This window comes from Ovis aries, chromosome 1 (assembly GCF_016772045.2).
Source record: "Ovis aries strain OAR_USU_Benz2616 breed Rambouillet chromosome 1, ARS-UI_Ramb_v3.0, whole genome shotgun sequence".
Taxonomy (NCBI): domain Eukaryota; kingdom Metazoa; phylum Chordata; class Mammalia; order Artiodactyla; family Bovidae; genus Ovis; species Ovis aries.
The window spans coordinates 22,832,068-22,858,541 of NC_056054.1; the positions used below are offsets into that span (position 1 = coordinate 22,832,068).

At 35.4% G+C, this 26,474-nt stretch overlaps 1 protein-coding gene across 3 annotated transcripts in view; it reads right to left on the reverse strand.

Moving 5' to 3' along the window:
- The window catches only part of SPATA6 (spermatogenesis associated 6), a 174,131-nt gene that overhangs the window by 26,927 nt on the left and 120,730 nt on the right, over positions 1–26,474 (reverse strand). For 2 of the 3 annotated variants that reach the window (XM_012136817.5, XM_012136740.5), the window contains exon 12: positions 3,499–3,590. In XM_012136817.5, the coding sequence (XP_011992207.2) occupies positions 3,499–3,590 (92 nt within the window). Of the gene's footprint in view, positions 1–3,498; positions 3,591–15,079; positions 26,218–26,474 lie in introns of those variants that run through there. The other variant, XM_060408810.1, reaches the window with a different exon arrangement.

A 26,474-nucleotide genomic window follows, 5' to 3' on the forward strand; every position in this document is an offset into this window, starting at 1 on the left:
TTTAAGTCTATATATTATTTCGATTATTTTCCCATTTACTAGGACCAAAGACAGCTTTTTGGCTATGTGTTACACCTTGGTAAATTCATCACATTAACTGGATAGTGAGCAATGGTAGGAGATTAAAACTACATTCAATCTGTGTTATTCAAAAACACATAGTCAAAGTTTAAACTAGTCACACTTTGAGATTATGTTATAAATAATTTAATAATTATAACATTTATGTTGAGCATATTCCTACTGTTAGTAACCTGAGAAATATGCACAAGTAAATTGAAAACAGTTTATATAAATAGCCAGTTCCATAAAAGGACAACCTAGCTAAAAATTCAGGGCAATAGCTATAAATGGCCATCTCATGTTCTAAACATGAAATTAAAATTATTTTTATACTCTTCTCTATTTCTGCAGCCAACTCCTATCATAAAGTATCACCCCTTGCCTGATCTTTAGTTAGGACTAATTCTCAAACCCGATAGTGATGCTAGAATTAAAGAACAATGTAGAGAATTTTCAACATCCTGAAAACTGAAGAAATTTGAAATATACACAGAAGGTATTAAAAAGAGAAAGAGTATCTCAGGACCCTGGTAACTGGTAACGGTACAATAGCAAATGTCTAAAATTTCCTGAAAGACAGGCAGTACAAAAGTTGAGAAGGACTATCTTCATGGTAGTAAATTCTTTCCCCAATCCAGCTCTCAAATCCCAAATTATTAGAAGTAAAAGGTCGCTTAATAATTTCTTAATAAGAGATTTCTTTCAAGTGAATTTCATATTCAAAGGTGATAGAAGAGACAGGACAGTTAGCATGGGAAATGCAGTAACAAGTACTCTGATAACCACAATGAATATCTAGATCATAAGATAAAGGATTGAGTCCTGGGCATAGATTTTTCTGGAAAAAAAATATGAAAGAAAATAATTTCTCATTATGAATATTCTTTATTTGATTGTCATTATATTTCCCTTAGTTCTTTAATCATAGCTGCTACATCCTCGGGGCCAGCTCAAGCTGTTTCTAATAATTCATTTTCCATGTGTATGGGTCACACTTTCTGTTTCTTTGCATATCCATATCCCATAATCTTTTGTCAAAAACAACAATTTAGATAAAAATTGCAGCAACTCTGGATTCTGCCTCCTTACCTAGAGTTGTTGTTATTTGTTCAGTGACTTGTCTGTACCTATGCGATGGAGCCTGTTCCCCTTGCACGCTGTAGTTGCTGGTGTCTCTTGTTCCTTTCTTTTTTTATTTAAATTATTGTTTCCATTTTTAAGCCTGGCCTTCTAGAGGTTGCCCCAGGTAAGCACAGCTTAGTGACCAGCAAATGATTGGTCAAAGTCAATAACCCTATAAAGTGTCCATTTTTTGCCAATATATCTATGTGTGGCTTAGGGAATATATTTAACGTTTATCTGGTTGACAAAACTGCCCTGGAATTTGCTTTCTGCCTTCACAAGGTCTGACATTCATCCATGGACTAGTGGCTCCCTAATACACTCTCTAGTCTCTCCTAAACATATTTACAGCCTATGCATACACATAATATTCTAGACGACCAGGGATAGATAGAACTTTATCAAGGACAACTGTGGCTACCTTGTCCCTGGAATTTTATTGTCTGCCCATTATGCAGGAAGTAAGATCTCAAGTACTCTTACTGTTTGCCGGTAGGATCATTACTGTTTCCATTAATCCCTCTACACATGTCATTTCCTATACTATGTTCCATATAAAGTCAGTGCCCTCTGGAAGAGGAATTGCCTGTCTTTTGGCGTAACTGCCCCAGAACTATTGTGCCAAGGATCTGGAGGTCCAGGTGGGCCTTGGAGCTCCAAGGAAAATGACATAGACTCCTAACGCTCTTATAGAACTTCGGTAGATTTTATTGATAAATGCTTCTCAATTTGTTAGTTTTTAGTCAATTTTCAGAGTCCTTAAGTCTTTTTTTTTTTTTTTTTTTGGATAATTCCATTCAGTTTTGTTGCTTTTGGAGGAGAGGATTTGCTGCAATCCTCACTCAGGCATTCCAGAGGTCCATGTGGACTTCCCCTTGACCCCTGTCAGAGGATGTCTGCAGAGGGGTAATTTCAGCTAAGATCTCAAGCTCCCTTTTGACTTCTGCTGAGAGAAGCCTTAAGGCAAGCAAGTGGGTAATTACTTTAAGTGTGATTCCCTCATCTTTGAGATGGAAAGTAGAATGGGAGTGACTTCTTGGCCTATTATATAACTTGGGGATAAAAACAAATAATATCATGATCAGTTCAGTACCTTCTGGAGCTAATAACAAAGGTACTCTTATAAAATGTCTTGAAGCATTAACCACTCTGTCCTGTTGTTCCAATTACGTCCTAAGGGTCCAAGAGAAGAGGCAAGGAGTATAATGTAATTTTAAAAATGTGTCAGCAGAACTTTCCTGATGCTCTGCTTAACTCTCACTGGAGAGGTGCTAAAACAGTCTCAGGTGACCTAAATTAACATTGCCTGTGAACTGGATAAAGAACCAATACTAAGGTTTATGGCAAACTTTAAATAGAAACAAGTGCTTTTCTAAATATGGTCCTTATATTACTTGCATTAGAATCATGTACAATATTTTTAAAAATGCTGATTTCTAGGTCTCACTCCTATATATAAGGAACCAGAATCTATGGAAGTAGAAAGTAGAAATCTATATTTTTAGAAGCAATATCATGCATATAAAATTTTGAAAATCAGACCCTTTATCAACCCTTTATCAACCCTACTCACTTCTTACCCAAATTAGAATTAATTATGTGGATATAGAACACAAAATTGGAATGCTAACCCATATGACAATAATTTAGGGAACAGAAGTCTAAGTAACAATAATAAATGGTAAAAATTCTTCCCAAGGTATGTACTTTCTTGAACCTTCCTTTTCCTGTTTGGATTGCTTCTTCTTCAAACTCACTTAAAATACAAGGAAGTAGAGTATTCCTCTAAGATTGGGAAGCAGTAACTTTGGACGGGAGTTTACATTTATACTCTGTGTAATAAACACAAGGAGAAGTCCTCACATGTTTATGAAATGCTTACACGAGCCTACCACGGTAAAGATCAGAGATTTCAGTACATATCCCTGGTTAGCAATAAAACATATTCCATTATCTGGAACTTTTTTCCTTATACTTGTTCAGAAAACTCAGGAAGGTGGAAGACATAGTAATTAGCGGTACAGCATCAATAAGTCATACAGACTCAGAAATATTAGTTATATAAACTGAAAATTTACACATTCAGTTTTTAACACCACACTTAATGGCAATTAACACAGGGTTATCAAGTGTCTTCATGAGATTTGTTAGTATAATTTTGCAAAAGTTTTATTATTACTACAACATTTCTGGAATTTAAGGCTAGAAGAGCTGAATTTCTCCTATACTACTGAAAAATAGTAGATTAAAAACAAGGTTATTTGATATTAACTATGAGCAGATCTCTGTACACTGCATTAGTCAAGCTCATACCTATACTCTGGGTCACTGTCATAGGCAGAGTCTCTATATAAAAGACCTCTTTTCAGTTCCAGTTCATCTTCTTTCTCTGGATCTCGCTCATCCTGAAAAATTTAAAGATTTCCATTAATTTATTTTGTAATTAAAATGACACCCATGTTTCTTTGGTAATTGTGACCCTCCCCTCCCCCAATGCAAGAGATTGAATTAAATGCTGAATTTCTTAGGGAAAGAAATAAAAAGGTAAATGAGAATTTATTATTCTGTTAAATAAAACTAATATAGCTTTTTTTCTGTTATGGTATCACTTACACTGCTTGTCAAAGACTAGAACACAGATGTTTCTTGCATCAGTGAATGATTAGGAATGGATACTGTATCAAGATACATAATAAAATGTGCAGCAAGTCATAATTCACATATTTTTATGTGGACTCCAAAAAGATTATACCTACACTCTAAAAAATAAGTATTTGGGAAAACTGTGCAGATGTAAGCATTTAGACATACCTATGATCCCCCAAAGAAGTGGCTTAGCTTTATTACTCATATGCCTAAATGCAGCAACAAGCCATGAGAAGTGAAAACAAAAGCAAAGCATTTGCAGTCAAGACACATGGCTCCTCCCTCTCCGGGCAGCCTCTTCTTTACTCCTGACAGACCCACTCAAAGGCAGAAGGAAAAGAATTCTAAAGAGAGAGCTTTTTTGGTAAACTATGTCATTCACAGTAGTGATGCTCTTACATATATTAATTTTATGTAATTCAGTATCAAATATCTTTCTAAACTATTGAATAATACCCTTATTCCACAGTCAAATAGGAACAGAAATAGAACTGATGGTAAAGGAACTAGTAAGCACAAATAGACTGTTATAAGGATTAGTATTAATATGGTATTCATTCATTTTATGCAAGAAATTTGTTGAATAAAGATTATGAAGAAAAATGATTTTTAAAATTTGGTAATGGCATGAAATTAATTGGGAAGGGAGCATTCAGTTAAAAAAAAGTAGGGACTTCACTGATGGTCCAGTGATTAAGAATCCACTTTGCAGTGCAGGGGATGCAGGTTCGATCCCTGGTCAGGGAACTAAGATCCCACATGCTATGGAGCAACTAAGCCCACGTGCCACAACTGCTGAAGCAGCGTGCTCCAGAGCTCATGCCCCACAGCTTGAAAGTCCGCTTTCTGCAGCAACTGACGCCCACATGCTCTGGAGCCTGTGTGTCACAACTAGAGAGCCTACGGGCCACAACTACTGAAGCCCTGGGCACTCTGGAGTCCACACATCACAACCAGAGAGTCTGTGTGAGGCAAGATCCAGCATGATGCAAAAGACTTTGTGTGCTGCAACTAAGACCCAATACAGCCAGATGAGTAAGTAAATAATGTAAGCAGTAAGTACTACAACAAGTTTGAAAATCACAGAAAATGTGAACCGATATTTAGAATTATTATTACTTCCAGGTGAATTGAGCACTTTACCATTAGGAATTAACTCCATTTATTTCTATTAATGCTTTTTCCCCTGACATTTTTTGGTTTACTTTTAATATAGCTATAATAGCTAGTGTTTGGATGATAAGTATTTGTACTTTTATTTTCAACTTTCCCTTGTTATCATATATATATATATCTTTTTCTTAAATACTATATAGATGGATGTTGCTTACTTTTGTCCTGTCTGATAAATCAATGAAGAAGAATATGTACTATATTAATATCATAGAAAATGTTATTGCCAGTAGTAATTACAAAAAACTCTACAAGAGAAAGTGCAAGAAATAAAAGAAAAAATGTTTACTCATTTCTAGATTATATAATAAATGATACCAGAAATAAACATAAATTAATATTCCTTAATTTTGTCAGTACAGTTAAAATTTTTGACCAGAAGTAATAAAAATGTAGACTGAATTTTAAAAGTTTTTGTATGAAAAAATACAGAACTGTCTTCAAGATCTGAATCTCAAATATTCATTAAATAATACCCCTGTTTTGAGCTGAGGAGACACGGGTTCAACCTCAGGGTCAGGAAGATCCCCTGGAGAAGGGAATGGTAACCCACTCCAGTATTCTTGCCTGGAGAATCCCATGGACAGAAGAGCCTGGTGGGCTACAGTCTATGGGGGTCTCAAAGAGTTGGACATGACTGAGAGTGACTAAGCATACACAGCACACTTACTATCCCAGACTCTGAGGACAGAAAGATGAAGACATGATTCCTGCATATACATGAGATAAGATTAGTTTATTCTGTGAATATATATGAGTAGAATGGATTGACAGGTAGAATTATTATAAGATACAATGAAGGACAAAATGAAGAAGACCTTTCTAATAAATAGAACATTCTAAAGCCAGAACGGTGTCTTAAGAGGGAGTAAGATCACAGTCACTAAAGCTATTTCTATAGAGCACTGATGCCTATCTAGAACCAAGGAGTTCAGGGAGGGAAATTCTGCCCCAAGAAACAAAAACTATATCGTCTTCATGGCTATTCTTTTCAAATTTTAAGACTGTATTTTGGGACATTTATTATACATATTCAAACACATACATATCTCTTACAAGCATCCTTATAGGCTTTTTTTTTTAAAGATTAAATTGTGAAAAAGCAAAGAGGCAACAAACAACACGCTCTATCCAAAGCTATTAACTATGAGAAAAGCAAGCATTTGAAGAGATATATCGGTCTCATTAATGCCAGAAAAATTCAGTTCTGGGGCATGGAGGAGGGATTCCCTTCTTCTTTCTCATCAACATTTCCATTTGCCCACATGTAAACACAGATAAATGACACCAATATTTGCTGAGTTCCTTCAAGGTATCTAGGACTGAATTAGGTACTTCTCATACGAATATCTTGTAAGCCTTCAATAACCTTATAAAAAAGGCACTGAAACTTGGAAAAATTAATAACTTACCCAAAGATTCAAGTTATTAAGTGGCAGAGCTGGAATTTAAACCCAGATAATTTACATTATCTTGTCTGCTACAATGCAAACAAGTTGGGCTATAAAATAAAAATCTCCATTCTAAGCCATTAGATTATTCCCCTATATGAAAATTAAGCTCAAAGTCTTTCAGCTAGTATCTGTTCAGTTAGTTTTTTAAGAGGGTATTCTGTAATAATTTAACCCAGAAGAAACTTTTTCAGGAATTCCATGAAGAAAAATTTTTCTTTCAGCAAAAGTCATTAATAAAATGACACTTTATTAAAAGAAGCTGTGGGCTCTCCTTCCCTGAAACTGGCAGTAAGTTAAAGATTCTCTTAAGGTTCCCATCATTGATGACCACTCTCTTACACATGCAACTGGCATCATACTTAGAACACCCCTGGAACAAAGGGATAAAAGGTATCTACTCATGCTTGCAAACTGAACAACTTAGGATAAAAGAAATTCAACACTTTAAGATAAAGCCACAACTAAAAAGGTAGTTATCTCACTCATTAAATAGTATTTAATAAAATATACACCGTCATTCTCAAATGAAATTCTCACATATAGTTAAAATACCTGCAAGATATTTTATTGCTATCAAATTAAAAACATTATTTATAATGAATTGTGTACAAGGACAAGAATTCAAATAGAATTTAACTATTAGTTCTAATTTGCATTATCACCCTGGACAATTAATGGATTTAAATTTCTAAATCATAATATAGAGAAAATTTAGTTAGAGTTGTTCAAAGTCACAAGGATAAGAAGTTGCAGAGCTGGCCTTGAACCAGGTTTTTCTAATTCTATAAGCTGCTTTATATTGTAAGTATAATAGAGGATAACAAATTCTAAAGGGAAGACCACTTAAAAGAACACTTAAATGCTAACTTTGACATATTTCTGGAGGCAGAGTGTGGAAAAGCATGGGTAACGGTTATTTTTATGTTGAACTAGATCAGCCATGGTGCCCAGGTATTTGGTTAAACATTATTATTGATATATCTGTGGGCCTTTTATGGCTGAGAGTAACATTTATTTTTTTCTTTAATATATAATTTTATTTCTGGTTATAGAAACAAATGCTAAGAGGAGAAACAAAATATCCCAGTCCACATACAACAATAGATAAAAGAACAGTTAAAATAATGAAACACAAAAAGGTAGAAATTTTAAACATTGTATAGCTTTAAAACATTAACATCTGGTACAATTAGACATCACATTCAGATCTCAAGCTTTTTTAAAAAAAGTATGACTCCCTATTAAAAAAAAAAACAACTGGATCTCATTTGAAATGAAAACACAGGCTGGCCCAGCTGCAGTGGGTTTCCCCCTGCCCAGGTGCCAGGGTGTGTGAATCCCTCTCCTGGGTGCCCCAGAGGCCAGAGCCCACGTGCAAATGGTGAAACACTCCCACCCAATGTGCCAGGGAACCTAATTCCCAGGACTCTACAAGACTCTGCTTTTTAAAGCACTGATGATTAAACATAATGTGAAAAATAAGTCACCATTAAAAAAAAAAGAACCTCAAGCCCCCTATTAACATCCCTCCCCAACAAATGATCTTTACAGGAAAATTCTCAGTCAGATAAGAAATCACAATTCGTGCTGGGTTTATCCCTCGCCCATGCTGCCTGGGGTCAGAGTCAGACTGCAAGCAATAATCAGGGATGCATTTTCCTCTCTCCTCATCCCTGTCGTGAAGCAGAAATCAAACTGGGTCAGTAGCCCTTGACTAGGTACCCAGAAAGCCCATCTTGGAAGGAAGCCGGAAAAGGAGGAGAGGGCCAGACTTAAAAGTGTTTAATTTTTAAATCCTATTTTTACTTATAAAAAAAATTTTTTTTTGACACGTTAACCCAGAAATTTAGAGGCTGTGGTCTTAAGAGGCCATAGGCCTGGCTGAATATCCTTTAGGCTAGTTAACTTCATACACAAAAATTCCCTTTTGGAGTCACAAGCCTCGTTGAAATTAACATTTAAATCACTGCATTCTGAATAAAGCAGACTGATCTCCATAAAATGGGTGGGCCTCAATCTAGTTAGCTAAAGGCCTCAATAGAACAAAGACTGACCTCCCCTCAAGAAGGAATTCCACCAGCAGACTGCCTTTGGATTTGAACTATAAACTCTCTGCTGAGTATCCACCTGACTGACCATCAGACTAAACCTCTGCAACCACATGAGCCAATTCTTTAAAATTTCTTTCAAATGAGAATGAGAAACTCCTGATGCATATTACTTGGAGCCTTTAGCACCTCATTTTCAACAATGGGCAGTACAATCAGACAGAAGATTAACAAGTAAACAGAAGACCTGAGCAACACTATAAACCAGCGAGACCTAACAGACATCTACTGAACACTCTATCAGACAACAGAAGAATATACATTCTTCTCAAACACAGGAAATTCTCCAAAAGAGACCGTATTACGTTAAACCCTAAAGTGAGGCTCAAAAAATTTAAAAGGACACAAATCATACAAATATTTTTCTGGTCATAAGAATTAGCTAATTAAATCCATTATTAAGAACTGTCAAAGATGGGCTTATTTAAAACATTTAAGAAATAAATAATCTTACAAACACTCTTTCAGAGAATGGTTGGTAACATTTTTCAACTCATTTTTATGAGGCAAGTGAAACCCTGAGGAGGACACCACAAGACAGGAAACTTACATACCAAGCACTATCATTAATTTAGATGCAAAAATCCTAGGAAAAATATCAGCAAAGTGAGGCTGCTGCTGCTGCTGCTGCTAAGTCGCTTCAGTCATGTCCGACTCTGTGCGACCCTGTAGATGGTAGCCCACCGGGCTCCCCCATCCCTGAGATTCTCCAGGCAAGATATGTTTTTTAAAAATTATGACAAGAATTCTGTTCCAAGTATCCAAGTATGGTTTAACATTTGAAAATCAAGTAATTTACCACATTAAAGTAAGGAAAAAAGCATATAATTACCTCAATAGATACAATGCAGTAAAATTCATACATTTATAATCTAAATCTCTTAGAAGATAAGGAATATAAGAAACTTCTGTAACCTGACAAAGCATGTTCACAAAAAGTCTACATAAATCATCACACTCAATGTTCAATAATGGTAGAAAGCTTTCTTTGGATGGCAAATAAGCCAAGCCTTTTCTATCACCACTTCTATTGGATACTGGAACCCCTAGAAGTGTAATAAGACAAAGATAAAAGAAGTAAAGATTAAAGGGGAAGAAATAAAATGCCATTATTTTCAGATTTTATGATTACATATAAAAATATCCAAAATCTACCATCAATTAACATTAATATGTGAATGTAAGGTCATCACTGGATACAAGATAACTATACAAAAATCTATTCTAAGATATCATCATACCAAGAATTAATAGACAATAGAATTTTAAAAGATACAATTTATAATAACATAAATATCAGACATCCAGGAAGGCTATGGTTTTTCCAGTAGTCATGTATGAATGTGAGAATTGGACTGTGAAGAAGGCTGAGCGCCGAAGAATTAATGCTTTTGAACTGTGGTGTTGGAGAAGACTCTTGAGAGTCCCTTGGACTGCAAGGAGATCCAACCAGTCCATTCTGAAGGAGATCAGCCCTGGGATTTCTTTGGAAGGAATGATGCTAAAGCGGAAACTCCAGTACTTTGGGCACCTCATGCGAAGAGTTGACTCATTGGAAAAGACTTTGATGCTGGGAGGGATTAGGGGCAGGAGAAGAAGGGGACAATCGAGGATGAGATGGCTGGATGGCATCACTGACTCGATGGACACGAGTCTGAGTGAACTCTGGGAGTTGGTGATGGACAGGGAGGCCTGGCGTGCTGCAATTCATGGGGTCGCAAAGAGTTGGACACGACTGAGCGACTGAACTGAACTGAGGAATAAATCTATTGAAATACATGCAAGTCTTCTAAAATAAAAACTATGACAAAATTGGAAGAAATTAAAGTTCTAAATTTATTTTTAAAGTCACCATTTTTATGAATTAGAAGATTCAATACTGGTAAGATATCAGTTCTCCTCTAATCAAAGCACAGATTTAATGTAATCCCAATCAAAATCCTAGCAGGGTTTTTAAAACTGACAAGTTGACACTGGAATGCAGATAAAAATACAAAGAACCAAGAATAATCATAGCAATCTGCAAGAAAGAATAAAGTTAGTGGACTTATGCCACAGGATATCAAGTTATTATAAACTTACAGAAATTGAGAAAGTATGGTATTAATACAAAATTAGACAATTAAATCAATTAAATAGAAGAAAATTCAGAAACAGACTCATGTATCTAAACTCCCAATGGAACAAACAGAATCCAGGACTATCTCTCTAAGAACTTACAGTGAGGAAAAGAAAGACTGTTTAGAGAAAGATGCTGGATCATAATCATATGAGGATAAAATGAATCTTGATCCAAATCTCACATTATATATACAAATCAAATCCACATGCATTGTTGATCTAATGTGAAAGGCAACATGATTAAAGATTTTATAAATAGGAGAATATTTTTAGAACCATGGTTAGCCAAAGTTTTCTTACATGGGGTAAAGCAAGTGCTAACCAAAGCATTAACCAATGTACCAATGCAACTGAGCTACATTAAATTAAGAACTTGTATTCCCAAAAGGACTCTCATTCAGAAAACAAATATCCAAGTTACAGATTGAAATATATTCATAATATAAAACATGCCCATCAGAATATGTCCAGGAATGAAAATAAAAGACCTTAAGAGACACATGGCAAACAGAGAGCAAGTCTAACGTGTCTAACGTGTGCTCTTTGAGAAGCTCTATAAATGTCAAAAAATAAATATAAAGAAAACCACACACAAGTGTATATTTAACTACTAAAAATAAATTACAAAGAAAAAATACTTTAAGAATTGCCAGAGAAGGGAATTCCAGGAAGATGTTACTGGCACTGTGGTGGGTAGAATAATAGTTCCCAGTGATATCCAAGCCTTAATTCCCAGAGCCAGGGATTATGTTACTGCAGATTGTACAGATCTGATTAAGGTTAAGGATCTTGACAAGAGGAGATTACCTTGCATTATTTGGGTGGGCCCAATCTAATCAATCATATGTGAGAGTTGGACCCTATAGAAGGCTGAGAGTCCCTTAGACTGCAAGGAGATCAAACCAGTCAATCCAAAAGGAAATCAACTCTGAATATTCACTGGAAGGAGTGATGCTGAAGCTGAAGCTCCAATATTTTGGCCACCTGAGGCGAGGAGCTGACAGTCTTTTCTTAATTGGAAAAGACTCTGGTACTGAGAAAGATTAAGGGTAGGAGAAGAAGAGAATGACAGAAGATGAGATGGTTGGATGGCATCGCTGACTCAGTGGATATGAGTTTGAGCAAACTCTGGGAGATAGTGAAGGACAGGGAAAGCCTGGTGTGCTGCAGTCTGTGGGGGTCACAAACAGTGGACACGACTTAGCAACTGAACATCAACAATGTAATCAAATGATTTGTTAAAAGCAGAGAAACCTTTTGTGGCTATGGTTAGACAGAGGGAAATGTGACTAAGAATAAGGGTCAGGGAGATGGAATTGTTGAAGGCTTTGCAAATGGAGGAAAAGTGGCCACAAGCCAAGAAATGTGGGTGGTTGCCAGAAGCTAGAAATAGTAAGGAAATGGGTCCTCCCTGGAAACTCTAGAAAGAAAACAGATACCTTGATTTTGGCCCCATAAAACCCGTTTTAAAACTCAGGTCTACAGAAATGTAAGATAATTAATTTCAGTCACCAAATTTATTATGGCAGCAAGAAAAAACAAATCTACACAGGTATAAATCACCTCATAAGAACATATAGAAGTTGTTTTGACGTTAGATGGAATAATTCATGGCAGACCAATGCTATTGTTAAAAACTAGAAAAGCCAGAAAAAAATAAAAATTTACATTTTTTAAAACATATTAGAAAGGTGCAGAAACAATGAAGACTAGAGATAACTAAAATTTCAGAGGAGAGAATCTTTCAAAAGTGGAATAATGATCTATATTCTCCTCAAAGCATTTATACATTCTGAGCCCCAAGAGGTGAAGAACCAGGGCTTATATTACGACAAGGGTCATTGCTGTGACACAGAGAAATTAACAAAGCTTTTGATGGCTTTAGGGAAATGGAGTGATGAAAATGACATACAGCCAGTTTCTCAATCATGACATTTATTGATTTATAAAGCTGTACGGGACTGCTAGGTAGATAACTCAAAAGTATCTGAAAAGTACAGCAGATATTAGTGCAGTCTTATGGTGCTTAAGAAATAAAGATATACCAGGGCAAGAAGCCTAGAAAATACAAGAAGCAAAATCCACAGAAGTAATATTGACACTTGAGGAACTGTATTCTTAACCTGAAGACTCAACAATCTGGACTAGTGAGGATAAAAAAACTTGGTCCTGGCTCAAGCAAAGGTTATTTCTGGGGGACAGAGCACTCAGCATAATTGTTTCATGAAACGCTAGGCTAGAGAGGTAGAACTGAAGACTCGAAGAGCCTCAAACACAGAAAAGGTCCTTATCAAGGTATTTACTAAATTTTGAAGGTGTGCTAGGTATAAATCAGGTAACTTCAAAATAACAAAAAGTTTCACTCAAAAGCTCAGTTGGGGGAAAGAAAAACCACAGTGGGCCAATTTGAGAACAGCAACCGAAATTAGAAAAAGTTTTCCTACTTCCATAGTGATGAGTACAAATGGTTTACAGTAAATTCTGAAGGGGCTGGAGCAGTCTGGGATCCATTAACTCTCAAAACTAACATCCCAAAGTCACCTGTCAAGATAAAACTTCACACTGAATAAAAACATCTGGAGAAAGAATCTAAATTGATCAGGGAAATAAAATTAAAATAAGAAAAATTCTATATAAAAGTTGGAAAGAGAAAGTCAGGAAATCTAAATTGCCATATTTTCAAACAAATGACCAAAACAGAAAAAGAAGAGCGCTGAAGCTACAAAGTTAGAAAAGTAAACATAAATCATATGTCCTTTCTAAAATTTAGGGAAAAAATAAATTTGTACACACACAAATCATCAAAGTGGGTTAAGCTTCATAAAAAGTTTTCTAAGAGGGGGAAAAAAGACCAAATAAGAGCCCTCAGCAAAAGCTTGCCAGGAAAGATATGTTCACAAAACAGATCAAAAATGTATTAAATTATCTATGCCCTCATGACAGACAGTTGACTTACCAAGAGTAAGTGGTCTTACAGGAGAACAACACAGAAACTTCTACATCTTTTATGATCTAGCCTTGGAAGTCATACATTATAATTTCTGAAACAGCCTGTTGTTGACACAGATCAGCCCTATTCATGCACAGTGGGAGGAAATTACACATTAATCACTTATACACAGAACTAACACTAACTGAAGGATAGAAGGGACAGAGTATAGTATATAATATGTTCTCTGAAAAGGTAGGTAAGTACAATTGTTAAAAAGTAGATAAGATAAAAATGTGGAAGGTATATGTTTTACAAAAAATTAACTGTTTTTGGGTCATCTTTGTTTGTTATTTTTGTCCTGAGAATATTTTGCTGACAAAGCAAATGAGGACTTGGGTTATATTCTTTTCATATTGTATATTTTATCTTATATATATATGTATATTCTTATATTCTCTGGTATCTTTGAGAAATGAGACTTGATGTGGGAAAAGACACATATAAGACATACTACATTGGCCATAATGCTCGTTTGTTACAGAAAAAATCCTGAACAAACTTACTGGCCAACCCAATAAGTTAAGGGGAGGAATCTGTGATCCTAATTTAGAATCTGAATATATGAGGTATCATTTGTTTAAAAATACGTCTTTCCTAGTTCTGCCCATTGAAAAGACCTAAAAAACAATGACCAATTCTGTAGCATGAACACCACTGGTACACAAGTTTTGTTCTGAAATATAACTGCCCATCAAAACAAACCAGAATTTCTTAGAGAAATGGATGGCTACCATCAGATCTAGGTGAGCAAATGTGCAAGATGAGCCTGGAACTATTACAGCCTACCAAGTTCACATCCAAAAGACTTCAGAGCCAACACGAAGAGCTTCCCATTGCTCAAAGTTACACTCATTAAATAAATACTGTAACTCCATTTATATGCATTAATCACATACAATGTATATATGTATACACACACACACACACACACACATATGTATGTATAATCCAAATACACAAAGCTCAAATTGTTAGAACAGGGAAATTAAAACAGGCAAATTACAATGGGAGATTTTTAAAAACTGTTCTCCCAGTAGCTGATAGAATTAACAGACAAGAAAAAGTCAGTGAGGATAAAGAAAAACTGAACCATATTAACAAACTTGACCTAGCTGTCAAGCACACTAAGCTCAACAAAAACAGATATTATGTGTTTTTTTCTAAAATGCACTTGGAAGGAAAATGGACCACATATTGAGCATAAAAGAGATCTCAAAAGTTTTAGAAGACTGAAAACTCATGTGTACTCAAGCTACAGTAGAATGAAGCAAAAATTAAAAAAAAAAAAGATTCCTCCCACACCAAAAATGTTTGAGAATCTAGCAATATACTTTTAAATATCCCAAGGATAAAAGAAAAATTACAGTGGAAATGGTAGTAAAAATATGACATTGATTAGATGGGTATGAAATCTATAGTTTTAATTAAATACATGTATACAATAGGAAAAAGACTAAATTTCATGATGTGAATAGTCACTGAAAGTTTCTAACAGAAAGAACAGCAAATTAACTCCAAAGAAAGAAGCAGGAAGTGATATAGACCAAAAATTAATAATGTAGGAAAAATATATACAACAGAGTCAATAAAACCAAAAGTGGATTTTTCAGGGGAAAAAAGTAACAATCTCATTATTCCTTTGTGAAACTGACTTCTTGGTTGCTTATAATAATCTCCAATTTATTATCATCATAGAAAAGTGATTTTAAAAAAAGAATAGCAAACATTATTAAATACTTTGTATATGCCTGTGCCATTCTAAATATGTTATATATACCAATTCTACTAATACAAGAAACCTATCAGGAAATTGGAATAGAACAGTACTTGCTGAACAGACTGGTTCCAGACATAGCCTCCATAAAATAGCACACAGTCCTAGTTGCAGGCATACAGAGCAATTTATTTATTAAATTTGTTAGACTTACTAATCAACTTCAGAATTTTAATATTTAAACCATACTATTCCCTGGCAGATCATATACCCTTCTTGATTTATTCTTTCATTATATTATTTTCACAAATCTCACTCTAAATTGTCATTCTTTGCACAAGCCAACCTACTACTTAATGCTATCAAATTCATTTCCTAAGAAAAACACTGATTATACACTGATCACACAAGAAGAGGTTGCCAGATAGCAGTGGGTATATGTACTTTGTTTGGACCACAGAATGTTTTGTTTTAATGTGAATTAAAGACAACAAATTTATATTAAAATGAATACTTTAAAAAAATAATTGGAAGATCTGGCAACCTTGTGCCTGAATTCCTATACAGCAACACTTTTATCTAGAGCTGAGTAGTGGTTTGTTTTCTCATCCACAGAGGTTACAGAGTGTCTCTATGGGTCACAGTACTCAACACCTATCCTAACTCCTGAATGCATCTGACTTCATGACTCCTGGATTTCAGGATAAAGTCTATGCTTCCTATTTGGTTTTCCCCACAATTTGGCCCAACAAGAACCTTCTAGTTTAACTGGATTATGCCTCACAATTTTCAGAATGAGTTTTATGTAAAAACGTGGATTTCTAGACAGTATAGGCTGATAGGATTACATCACACTCTCTTATTTGTGCCAAAAGGCACCGGAAACTGGGGTTTCAGACGCTATAACAGAAGGACTGGGGCTTTGTTGAAATAATTTTATATTTTCTTGAAAAAATGTTTAAGACAAAATGTCAAGAGTCTTCCTACTCAACTGGGTTTTATTTCCAAAGGGGTCTTTCATGATTACTAACTTCCATTAGCTTGTTTGAGATGGGTTCTCTTCATTTATAAACGATTGTCAAATTTCTGATACAATATGTTTTACTCTCCTCTGTACTAATAAAACATTTAAGGATTTATGAAGGACCTTTTTACTGCCCCAGAAGAGGTTGATATTTAAATTCTTCATGAAATAAAAACTTTTCTTTACTTTTAAAAATTGTGATGTAATTTTTAAAAAATCCAAAAAACCTAACATTTGTATTCAAGATGGTATAGCTTTGTCTGTATCTTTCAGACAGGACCAACATGGACTTTGGCCTGATCTGTATTTAGGGAGTGTGTTTTACTGTACAATTTGCAATGTGTGTCTCTGGTATGTTGCTGTTTGTTTCTGAACATGGATCTTGTGTTTGCATGTTTTCACATGTTTATGCTTAGGCATATTGTTAGATATATGTATAAGACTGTATGTATTCTTAGAGCTTAGTATTCAAGATCAAAGAGTATTAATATAAATTTAAATCTTAGCTCCAACCATCCTAAGTAGCTATGTGACCTTATATAGAAGTCATAACTTTTCTGAGGCTCAGTTTCTTATCTATGAAATAGTACTTCTTAATAGTACTCACTTTGTAAAATTGTTATGAGGATAAAATGGAATAATAAATACATGCATGGTGCCTGGCCTATAGTAAATGTTTAATAAAGTTATTATTCCTATGTAACCAATTTCAGTTTTTCTCTGGAAAAACAATAACATTTCCTACTTATGCTTTTTATTCTTATCCTTCATCATATACTGTGCCACACTACTTTTTAAATCTTTCACATTTCTTTTTTGGTTTAAAAATAATAACGGAATTACATAAGTTCCTTATGGAAAATTTGATTTCACGAGAATATCCCCAGTGCTTTGCATAGTCTAAGCAACAGAGGATACAGATACTTGATGAAAATGTTCAATATATACTGCAAGAAAGAACTGAAGCAAAAAAAAAAAAAAGAATAATTTGAAGAGCTTGTGTTCAGATTGCTCTTAATGTAAAACAATTTAAGATACTGAGATTTAGTATACCATGTAAGTCAACGTGAGCAACCTTACTGCCTTCCACTTAAAAAAGGCAGGTCAGGGACAAAGACAAATTAAAGTGTTTAAAAGAAGTGATGCTGAAGTCTTTTACTTTCGAGCAGGAAGGGGTTGTTTGTGTGTGTCTGTGTATGTGCATGTATATGTATACTTATATTGCTTTTGTTTAAAGGCATTAGAAAGCTGCTTAAACAATACTGAGTAGTGCCAAGATTCCTGAGGGGAGGAGTGAGTTAACAGCCTACAGCTGTTATTTTCCTAGGGACATTTGTGAATTCTGAGAACAGAACAAAAAGTTGAGAAAAGTATGCTTTGTGACAGGCCCTCTGTTGGAGGACAAACAAATCAGCAGTGTTTTGGCAGTCTTACTATGTTAGATGGACAAAACTGAAAATCTGAGAGGCCAAAACTCAATGAGACTCACTGGGTGCAAAACTGAGTTGACTGTTCCTCAATACACTTGTAAAATATCTGAAACTATACAGGGTGAAGGGACAAAAACTCAGCAGAAAGTCTCTGAAAAGCAGAAAGAATTTTCTATCTTGCCTGAGAAGATGAGCGTTGTAAATAGTACCTATGAGAATGAAGGGACTTCTCAGGTAGCGCAGTGGTAAAGAATCTGCCTGCCAATGCAGGAAACACAAGAGATGTGAGTTTGCACCCTGGGTCAGGAAGAGCCCTTGGAGTAGGAAATGGCAGCCCACTCCAGTATTCTTGCCTGGAAAATTTTATGAGGAGCCTGGTGGGCTACAGTCCATGGGGTCGCAAAGAGTTGAACATGATTGGGTGGCTGCACATATATTCACATGAGCAGGAAGGGGTCTGTAATCACACCAACTCTCAGGTAAAAGTCAAAAGGACTGAAAATGAAGAACTCAATAGGTTTTTAAAAAAATATTTAGAGACAAATTACAAAGATGAAGAGTTCTTGTACACAGAAACGTCACCCTTCATCCAAGTTCTCTTAATGTTAACATTTCATACAAGCAGAGTAAATTTTGCAAAACTAAGAAATTAACATTGTATACTATTATCTAAACTACAGACTTTATTTGGATTTCACCAATTTTTTCAATAATATACTATTTCTCTTCCAGGATCCAAAATAGGATGCCGTACTGCATTTAGTCATCGTTTCTCCTTTGTTTCCTCCAATCTGTGATAAGTTTCTGTGCTGCTGTCTCCTGATTTTGACATACCAGTCAGCTATTTTGTACAAAGTTTCTCCATTTGGTTTTGTCTGATGTATTCTCACATTTAGGCCAAGGTTATGGGTTTGGCAGAACAATATGACACAGACATGTCCTTCACATCCCCTGATATAAAGGGATGCCTGCTATCAACATCGGTTATCACTAGTGATGTGAATCTTGATCACTTTGATAATAAAGTGGTGCCACCTGCCAGATTTCTCCACCAAAACTGTGCGCACTCAGTCAGGCACTTGTGTCCAACATTTGGTGACCCCATGGACTGTAATCTGCCAGGCTCCTCTTTCCATGGGATTTTTCTCGGCAAGGATACTGGAGTGGGTTGCCATTTCCTCTTCCAACCCAGGGATCAAATCTCTGTCTCCCACATTGGCAGGTGATTCTTTACCACTGTGCCACCTAAATTATTATTTCGTTTTTTCCATGTTCTATTCTTAGACGTAAATCAAGCCCAGCCCAAGAGCAAGAGAAGAATTAAGCTCTATTCTTAGAGTGGGCAATATCAACAATTATTATTTAGGATTCTTCGGTAAGGAAGATTGGTTCATTCTCACCATTATTTATTCATTGTTTCATTTACATCAGTGTGGACTCATGGATATTTATTTCATATAATTCAATACTAATGCTATTTATTTTGTTGCTCAAATTATTCAAGAAATGGCCAGTTGGGGGGCTCATTCAGGTCGCTCCTGTGTCCTTTAGACAGATATACCCCTATTCTTCTTACATTTTGAACAGTTCATCACTTTCCATAATGTAAGATGTTCTAGGCTCTACCCTGAGAATTAACTATTGCTCTAAGAAAAAAAGGCCTGTTGATTTTCATAGAAAATAAATATTCAGAAATAATAGGTGTTAGATCTGGGAGCTGGGTATGCTTATTGTTATTGGGTTGTCACTCCCTCTAGGCCCTTTCAAAGGATAAAGACAGGAATAACTCTGAATTAATCTATTTGTATATATTAAAAAAACCCATGAATTAAAATTGTCATCTCAGACTCCAGCTTCACAGAGTTCATTCTAGCTTTATCCATCTTGTTTCTTTGTAACTTCTTTTTCTGACAGTGAGAAACCTGGTTATTTTATCCACAATTTATTTACTTATTTGTCCAACTCTCGTATAAATGTAAAGCATTTTCAGAATTATTAATCCATATCACTGTGTAAAGCACATTTATCTACTAGAGCAAGGGTTGGCAAACAGCTCCCAGGGCAATTCTGGCCCTTTGCCTGTTTTGGTATGACTGATAGCTGAGAGTAATTTTTATGCTCTTAAATGACTAGGTGGGGAAAGACAGAGCATTTCATGAAAATTTCAAGGAATTCACATTTTAGTGCACATGGATAAAGTTTTACTGGAACACAGTCATGATCATTTGTTTATGTGTTCTCTATGACTGCTTTTGTGCTCTATTAGTAGAGTTGAGTAGTTATAACAGAGATCCTACAGCATACACACAGAAAATAATTACTATCTGGCTCTTTCCAGAAAAAGTTTGGTTAATTTCCAAATAAGAATATAGAGATCATGTAGTTCTTCTTGGCTTTAGCTTTACAGTATCCAGCCAAAACACCATATTCTGAAGTTATTTAGATAAGCTAATTTAAAGACAAGTCTTGTAATTTTAATACTGCTAGTTCATTATAATCTACATTAAATCTTCAAGAGTCAACATGACACATTAAATTTTTATATAATAAATTTAACTCTTTCTAATGTATATTAGAAGAGTAAAATATTCTGTCTCCCCCCACCAAGTCATTTAAAAATATAAAAACTACTCTCAGCTATCAGCCATTTTCCTAGGAGTTTTGACAAATATATTAAGTCATATATCAGTCATACCAGTATATTAATCAGTGCCTGTACCCTAAAAATTCCCGTGAGGTGAGTTTCTTTGCAGTTAACAGCTTCTGTGTCTCCTAACCTTTGCTATTTTAACAATGTCATATAAATAAAATCATGCAATGTATAGCTTTGGGGTTCTGGCTTTTTTTATTTAGCAAAACTAAATTTAAGATTCATCATGTAACATTCATTAATAGCTTACTCTTTTTTGTTGCTGAATTATATTTCATTGAATGGCTATACCATGGTTTGTTCACCGTTCATAATTAAAGAACATGTTGTTTTTGGAAATGATGAATAAAGTTTCTATAAACATTCAGCTTCCCTGGTGGCTCAGAGGTTAAAGCGTCTGCCTCCAATGCGGGAGACCCGGGTTCGATCCCTGGGTCAGGAAGATTGTCTGCAGAAGGGACTGGCAACCCACTCTAATATTCTTGCCTGGAGAATCCCAAGGGCAGAGAAGCCTGGTAGGCAACAGTCTACAGGGTCACAAAGAGTCAGACATGACTAAGCGACTAACACTTTCACTTTCCTTTTCCTTTATAGATCATGTGTTTGATGTCATATCTAAAGTCATTTAAAAATATAAATTAAATGGATTTTCTACTATGTTTTGTGCTGGGCTTAGTTGCTCAGTCATGTCCAGCTCTTTTGCAGCTCCATAGACTGCAGCCTGCCAGGCTCCTCTTCCATGGGGATTCTCCAGGCAAGAATACTAGGGTGGGTTGTCCTGCTCTCTTCTAGGGGATCTTCCCAACCCAGAGATCGAACCCAGGTCTCCTGCATTGCAGGCAGATTCCTTACTGTCTGAGGCACCAGATAAATCCCAATATACTGGAGTGGGTAGCCAATCCCGTCTCCAGGGGATCTTCCTGACCCAGGAATCAAACCTGGGTCTCCTGCATTGCAGGCGTATTCTTTACCAGCTAAGCTACCAGGGAAGCCCCTACTATGTTTTAGGTCTATGATATATTTTTGATATATTTTTAATTATGTGTCAGCAGTTTGTTTTTGGTTACCCACAACCATGTGTTAAAAAGAGAATAAATGCAAAGACTCTATTTAATTGGGTTTATACTTTTGTTAAAAATCAGTACTTGTGTGGGTCTATTTCTAGAGGATTTCTTCTATTCCTTGATATCTGTGTCTACAAGTTAATCAATACCACAGTCTTCATTGGTGGCACAGTGATAAAGAGTCCATTTGCCAATGCAGGAGCCACACAAGACTCGGGTTCAATCCTTGGGTTGGGAAGATCTCGTGGAGTAGGAAATGGCAACCGGCTCTAGGATTCTTGCCTGGAAAATTCCAGGGACAGAAGAGCCTTGCAGGCTACAGTCCATGGGGTCACAAAGAGTTGGACACAACTAAGTGCCTTAGCGCGCACGCACACACACGCACGCACACACACACACACACACACACACACACACACACACACACCTTGCAGGCTACAGCCCATGGGGTCGCAAAGAGTTGGACACAACTAAATGCCTGAGTGCGCGCGCGCGCACACACACACACACACACACACACACACACACACACACACACACACACACACAGTCTTCATTGCCGTGCTTTACAGTTAAATCTTAAAATTAGGTGGTGGATCCTCCAATTTTGTTCTTTCAGAACTTCTTTGGTATCTCAAGTACTCTTCCATTCACATTTTAGAATCAGCTTATCAATATCCATTTGAAAGCTTGATGGGGTTTTATGATTTCATTGAATCTAGAGTTCAAACTGGGAAAAACTTACATCTTAACATTAAGTCTTCCAACCAATGAATATGGTGTAACTCTGTTTTAGTTCTCTCTTTGATTTCTTTCGACAGTGTTTTGTAGTTCTCAGAACGCAGATCCTGCATTCTGTATAATCCTGTTAGAATTATATGTAAGCACTTCAGTTGCTGGTGCTATTGTAAACTATATGGATTTTCTTTTTTTTAATTCCAATTGTTCATTGCTAGTATATAGGAAAAAATTACTTTCTTTTTATCCTGTGACATTGATAAACTTACTTCTTAGGAGTTTTTCTGTAGATCATTTGGAATTTTCTACATAAATAACCATATCCTTTGCAAATAGTTTTGTTTCTTCCCTTCTAACCTTTATGCATTTTATCTATGTTCTTATCTATCTGTATAATCTAAGACTCCCAGTATGATGTTAAAGAAATGGTGAGAGAGGGCTTGCTTGCCTTGCTTCTGAGCTTAGGGGGAAAAAGCATTTAGTCTTTCACCATTAAGTATAACATCAGCAGTAGGTTTTAAATAAATTTATATTAAAAAAAAATGCTTCTTAATTAGGTTAAGGAATGCTTCTATCTCAACTTTACCAAGAGTGTTTAACATGAATAGAGTTAAACTTTGCTGTATACTTTTTCCATCTATTGAAATGACACAGAACAAAATGTATTTAATCTGTTAATAGGATGAATTTACATTGTGTTTCTGGAATAAGTCTACTTGATTATAATACATTTTCCTTTTTATATATTGCTGATTCTAATTTGCTAACATGTTGTTAAGGATTTTTATGTATATATTATATGGGATTTTGGTCTATTTTTCTTTTCTTGTAATGTAATTATCTATTTGACATTAGAAGAAATGTTGATATCATGAGATGACCCAGGATGTATTTTTTCTCTATTTTCAGGAATGTGTAAAACTGCATTATGTTTTCCTTAAAGGTTTGGTTGAATTCACTAGAGAAAGCCTCTGGGCTTAGGGTTTTCTTATATGGGAGATTCCTAACTTTAAAATAAATTTCTTTAATGAGATAAAAAAATAAATAACATCAAAACAAGCATAAGATACATATGATATACAGTCTAAAGACCCTATAGAAGTGTAATTTGAAATTCCAGAGGGACAGTATTGGAACAGAACCAATGTTTAAAGAAAGAATGAATGGGTTTTCCAAAATTGATGAAAGATATCAACTTAAAAATTTAAGAAGCTCTGTAAATAATGTAGAATTAATCCAAGAAAACTACATTTAGGCATATCATAGATTACTAAACACAAAGTTGAAGAGCAAATCTTAAATGCAACAGCGTGGGGAAACCCTACGGTACTTCAGAGAATGACAGGTGACATTCAAGTGACACAAAAGAAGCCAGAAGACAGTGAATGGCTTCCTTGAAGTGTCACAGGAGGAAATGCCCGAGTGGTCCAGTGGTTAGGACTCCATGCTTTCCCTGCTGAGAGCAGAGGTTCAATCCCTGATTGGGGAACTAAGATCCCTGTGGTATGGCCAAAAATTAGAAAGATAAAGCGCCAAAAGGAAACAGCCACCAACCTGGATATAATACAGAATTTTATAATCCTACATAAAAGTAGAACCATGATGTTTTTAAACAAACAAAATTGGAATTCAAAGCCAGGATAGTAACATTAAAGAAAGTACTACAGGGGGGAGGAAAATGACTCAAAAACTGAAATTGGAACATGGAACCTCAGGAAAGGATGAGTAATAACAGAAAAGGTAAATATGTGATTAAAATGAATAAACATTACTACACAAGCAAAATGAATTTGTTGTATGTTTTACATATGTAGAATCAAAATGCAAGATAATAGATATCCAAAAAATGAGGCAGGTTAAAAAAAGTTAAATGTTTTTAGGTCCCAACATTATCGGCGAGGTCAACAAAGAAATAATTTGTTATGTATGCAAGCTGCAATCTCTAGGGCAACCAATAACATAGTTTAAAAAAGTGAATAACAAGTTAACAAAAAGGAAAAGGATTATAAAAAAGTTATTAACTCAAATGAAAGCTGCATCAGTCACATAAGAATTCTAGATTTTCAATCTGGAAAAAATCTCATGTGCTATTCACAAGATACACACTTTAAATATAATGATTAAAAAAAGGATGGAAAATATACACCATGTATATATGGACAAAATAAAGTTGCTCTAACTATATGCCTAGCAGTGTAGGTGTTGCTACATAGTACTATGAAACAAGAAATAATACTAGAAATAAAAAAGGACACTTTACAATAAAAGGTTTGTATCATAGTCTGAAATCTGTATCCAACCAACATGGCTTCAAAATATATAAAACAAAGTTAACAGAACTAGAAAGAAAAAGAGACATCCACAGTCATAGAACTTGAAACTTTCTTGAAATTTGCAACCTTCCTACCACTATGCAGAAAAAATAATTCCTACTAGATCATATGCTTAAATGTGAAAGCAAACAAAAAGTCTTTAGAAGAAAACATAGGATGGAGTCTTGAAGTAAACTAAGAGAAGAAATTTTCACATACTGAGGGATGGAGAAGTCATTCTGTTCTCTCCGTTATGTGGCTTGAACTTTACGCTAATTACAGCCAGCAGCTCTTACGGCCAGCAGTTTTTCTGAACTTTATCGAACTCCAGGATACTAGCAGTTCTCAAGACATCTGCAGCAGCAGTCAACTGCAATCTTAAGGTCACAAGGTCTCCACTTGTGACTACACAGCCATTTCGGACCATAACCAATCTTTACTTAACTCATCTATCTATAACTCCGTGGGTTTTGCTGATATAAGCCTCTTCCATTTTGTAGTCTGGAGGAACACAATTCAAGTGTTGCTGCTGCTGCTAAGTCGCATCAGTCGTGTCCGACTCTGTGCGACCCCATAGACGGCAGCCCATCAGGCTCCCCCATCCCTGGGATTCTCCAGGCAAGAATACTGGAGTGGGTTGCCATTTCCTTCTCCAAAGCATGAAAGTGAAAAGTCAAAGAGAAGTCGCTCAGTTGCGTCCAACTCTCCGTGACCCCATGGACCGCAGCCTACCAGGCTCCTATTTTCCAGGCAAGAGTGCTGGAGTCGGGTGCCATTGCCTTTTCCCAATTCAAGTGCTACTCCTTCACAATTCAAACTTCTTGGGCTATAGTTCTCAGTCTGGCTCTAATAAAATATTTCTATTCTTATTTTAGATTGTTTATTGATTATTTCCATTGATAAGACAAACATTCTAAAAATGCTAATAAAAAAGGTAAATTGGATTCATTGGATTTAAGAACTTCTTTTCATCAAGATATCATTAAAAGAAAGAAAAGGCAAGGTACAGAGTGGGAAAAGAAAATTATAAAACATATATCTGACATGTCAAGAATCTATATGGAAATTTTAACAAATTAAAAGAGACAATACAGTATAAAAATGGGCAAGTAACTTGAACAAATACTCACAAAAGAGAATACCCAAATAGCCAATGAACTAGTCACCAGGAAACAGTGAATTGAAACCATTATGTGATAAAACTACTGACAATCGAAATGTCAAAATTAAAATGCATGTATGCACACACACATATACATGTACACAACCTATCAAGTAGAAGTGAGCAATGAAACAAACTGAACTCATTCACACTGGTAGTGGGACTGTAAATTGTTAAAATCACTTGGAAAAGCTTAATGTTTATACAGTTTATGACTAAGCAATATAGTGGTGGCAACATACCCAAATAAAATGTATACAATGTTATCTGAGGATACATACTGCTCATAACATTTCTAAAATAGCTCAAACCAGAAACAACCCAAAGGTCCATCAATAGATGAATGCATTAACCAATGGTAGTATTTTCACACAATGAAATACCATGCCGCAGCAAGAGTGAAGAACTAGGTAACAAGATGTCTGCATTGCAAAAATATCCGAACTAGAAAAACAAAATGAAAAAAAAGAGAAAAGACATGGTAGGATGTCACTGCTATAAACATAAAAATATGCAATACTTTTACTTCTAATCTTCTAACACTTCTAATCTTGTTATTAGAAGTTAGGATAATGTTAATCTTGGGACAGGCAGTCACTGGGACTATCTGTAATTATATTATACTTTGAAAACAAGTTTAATTTAAAATCAGTATGCATAATAGAAGCTTTCAACTATATAAAATGATGCCAATGTCATAT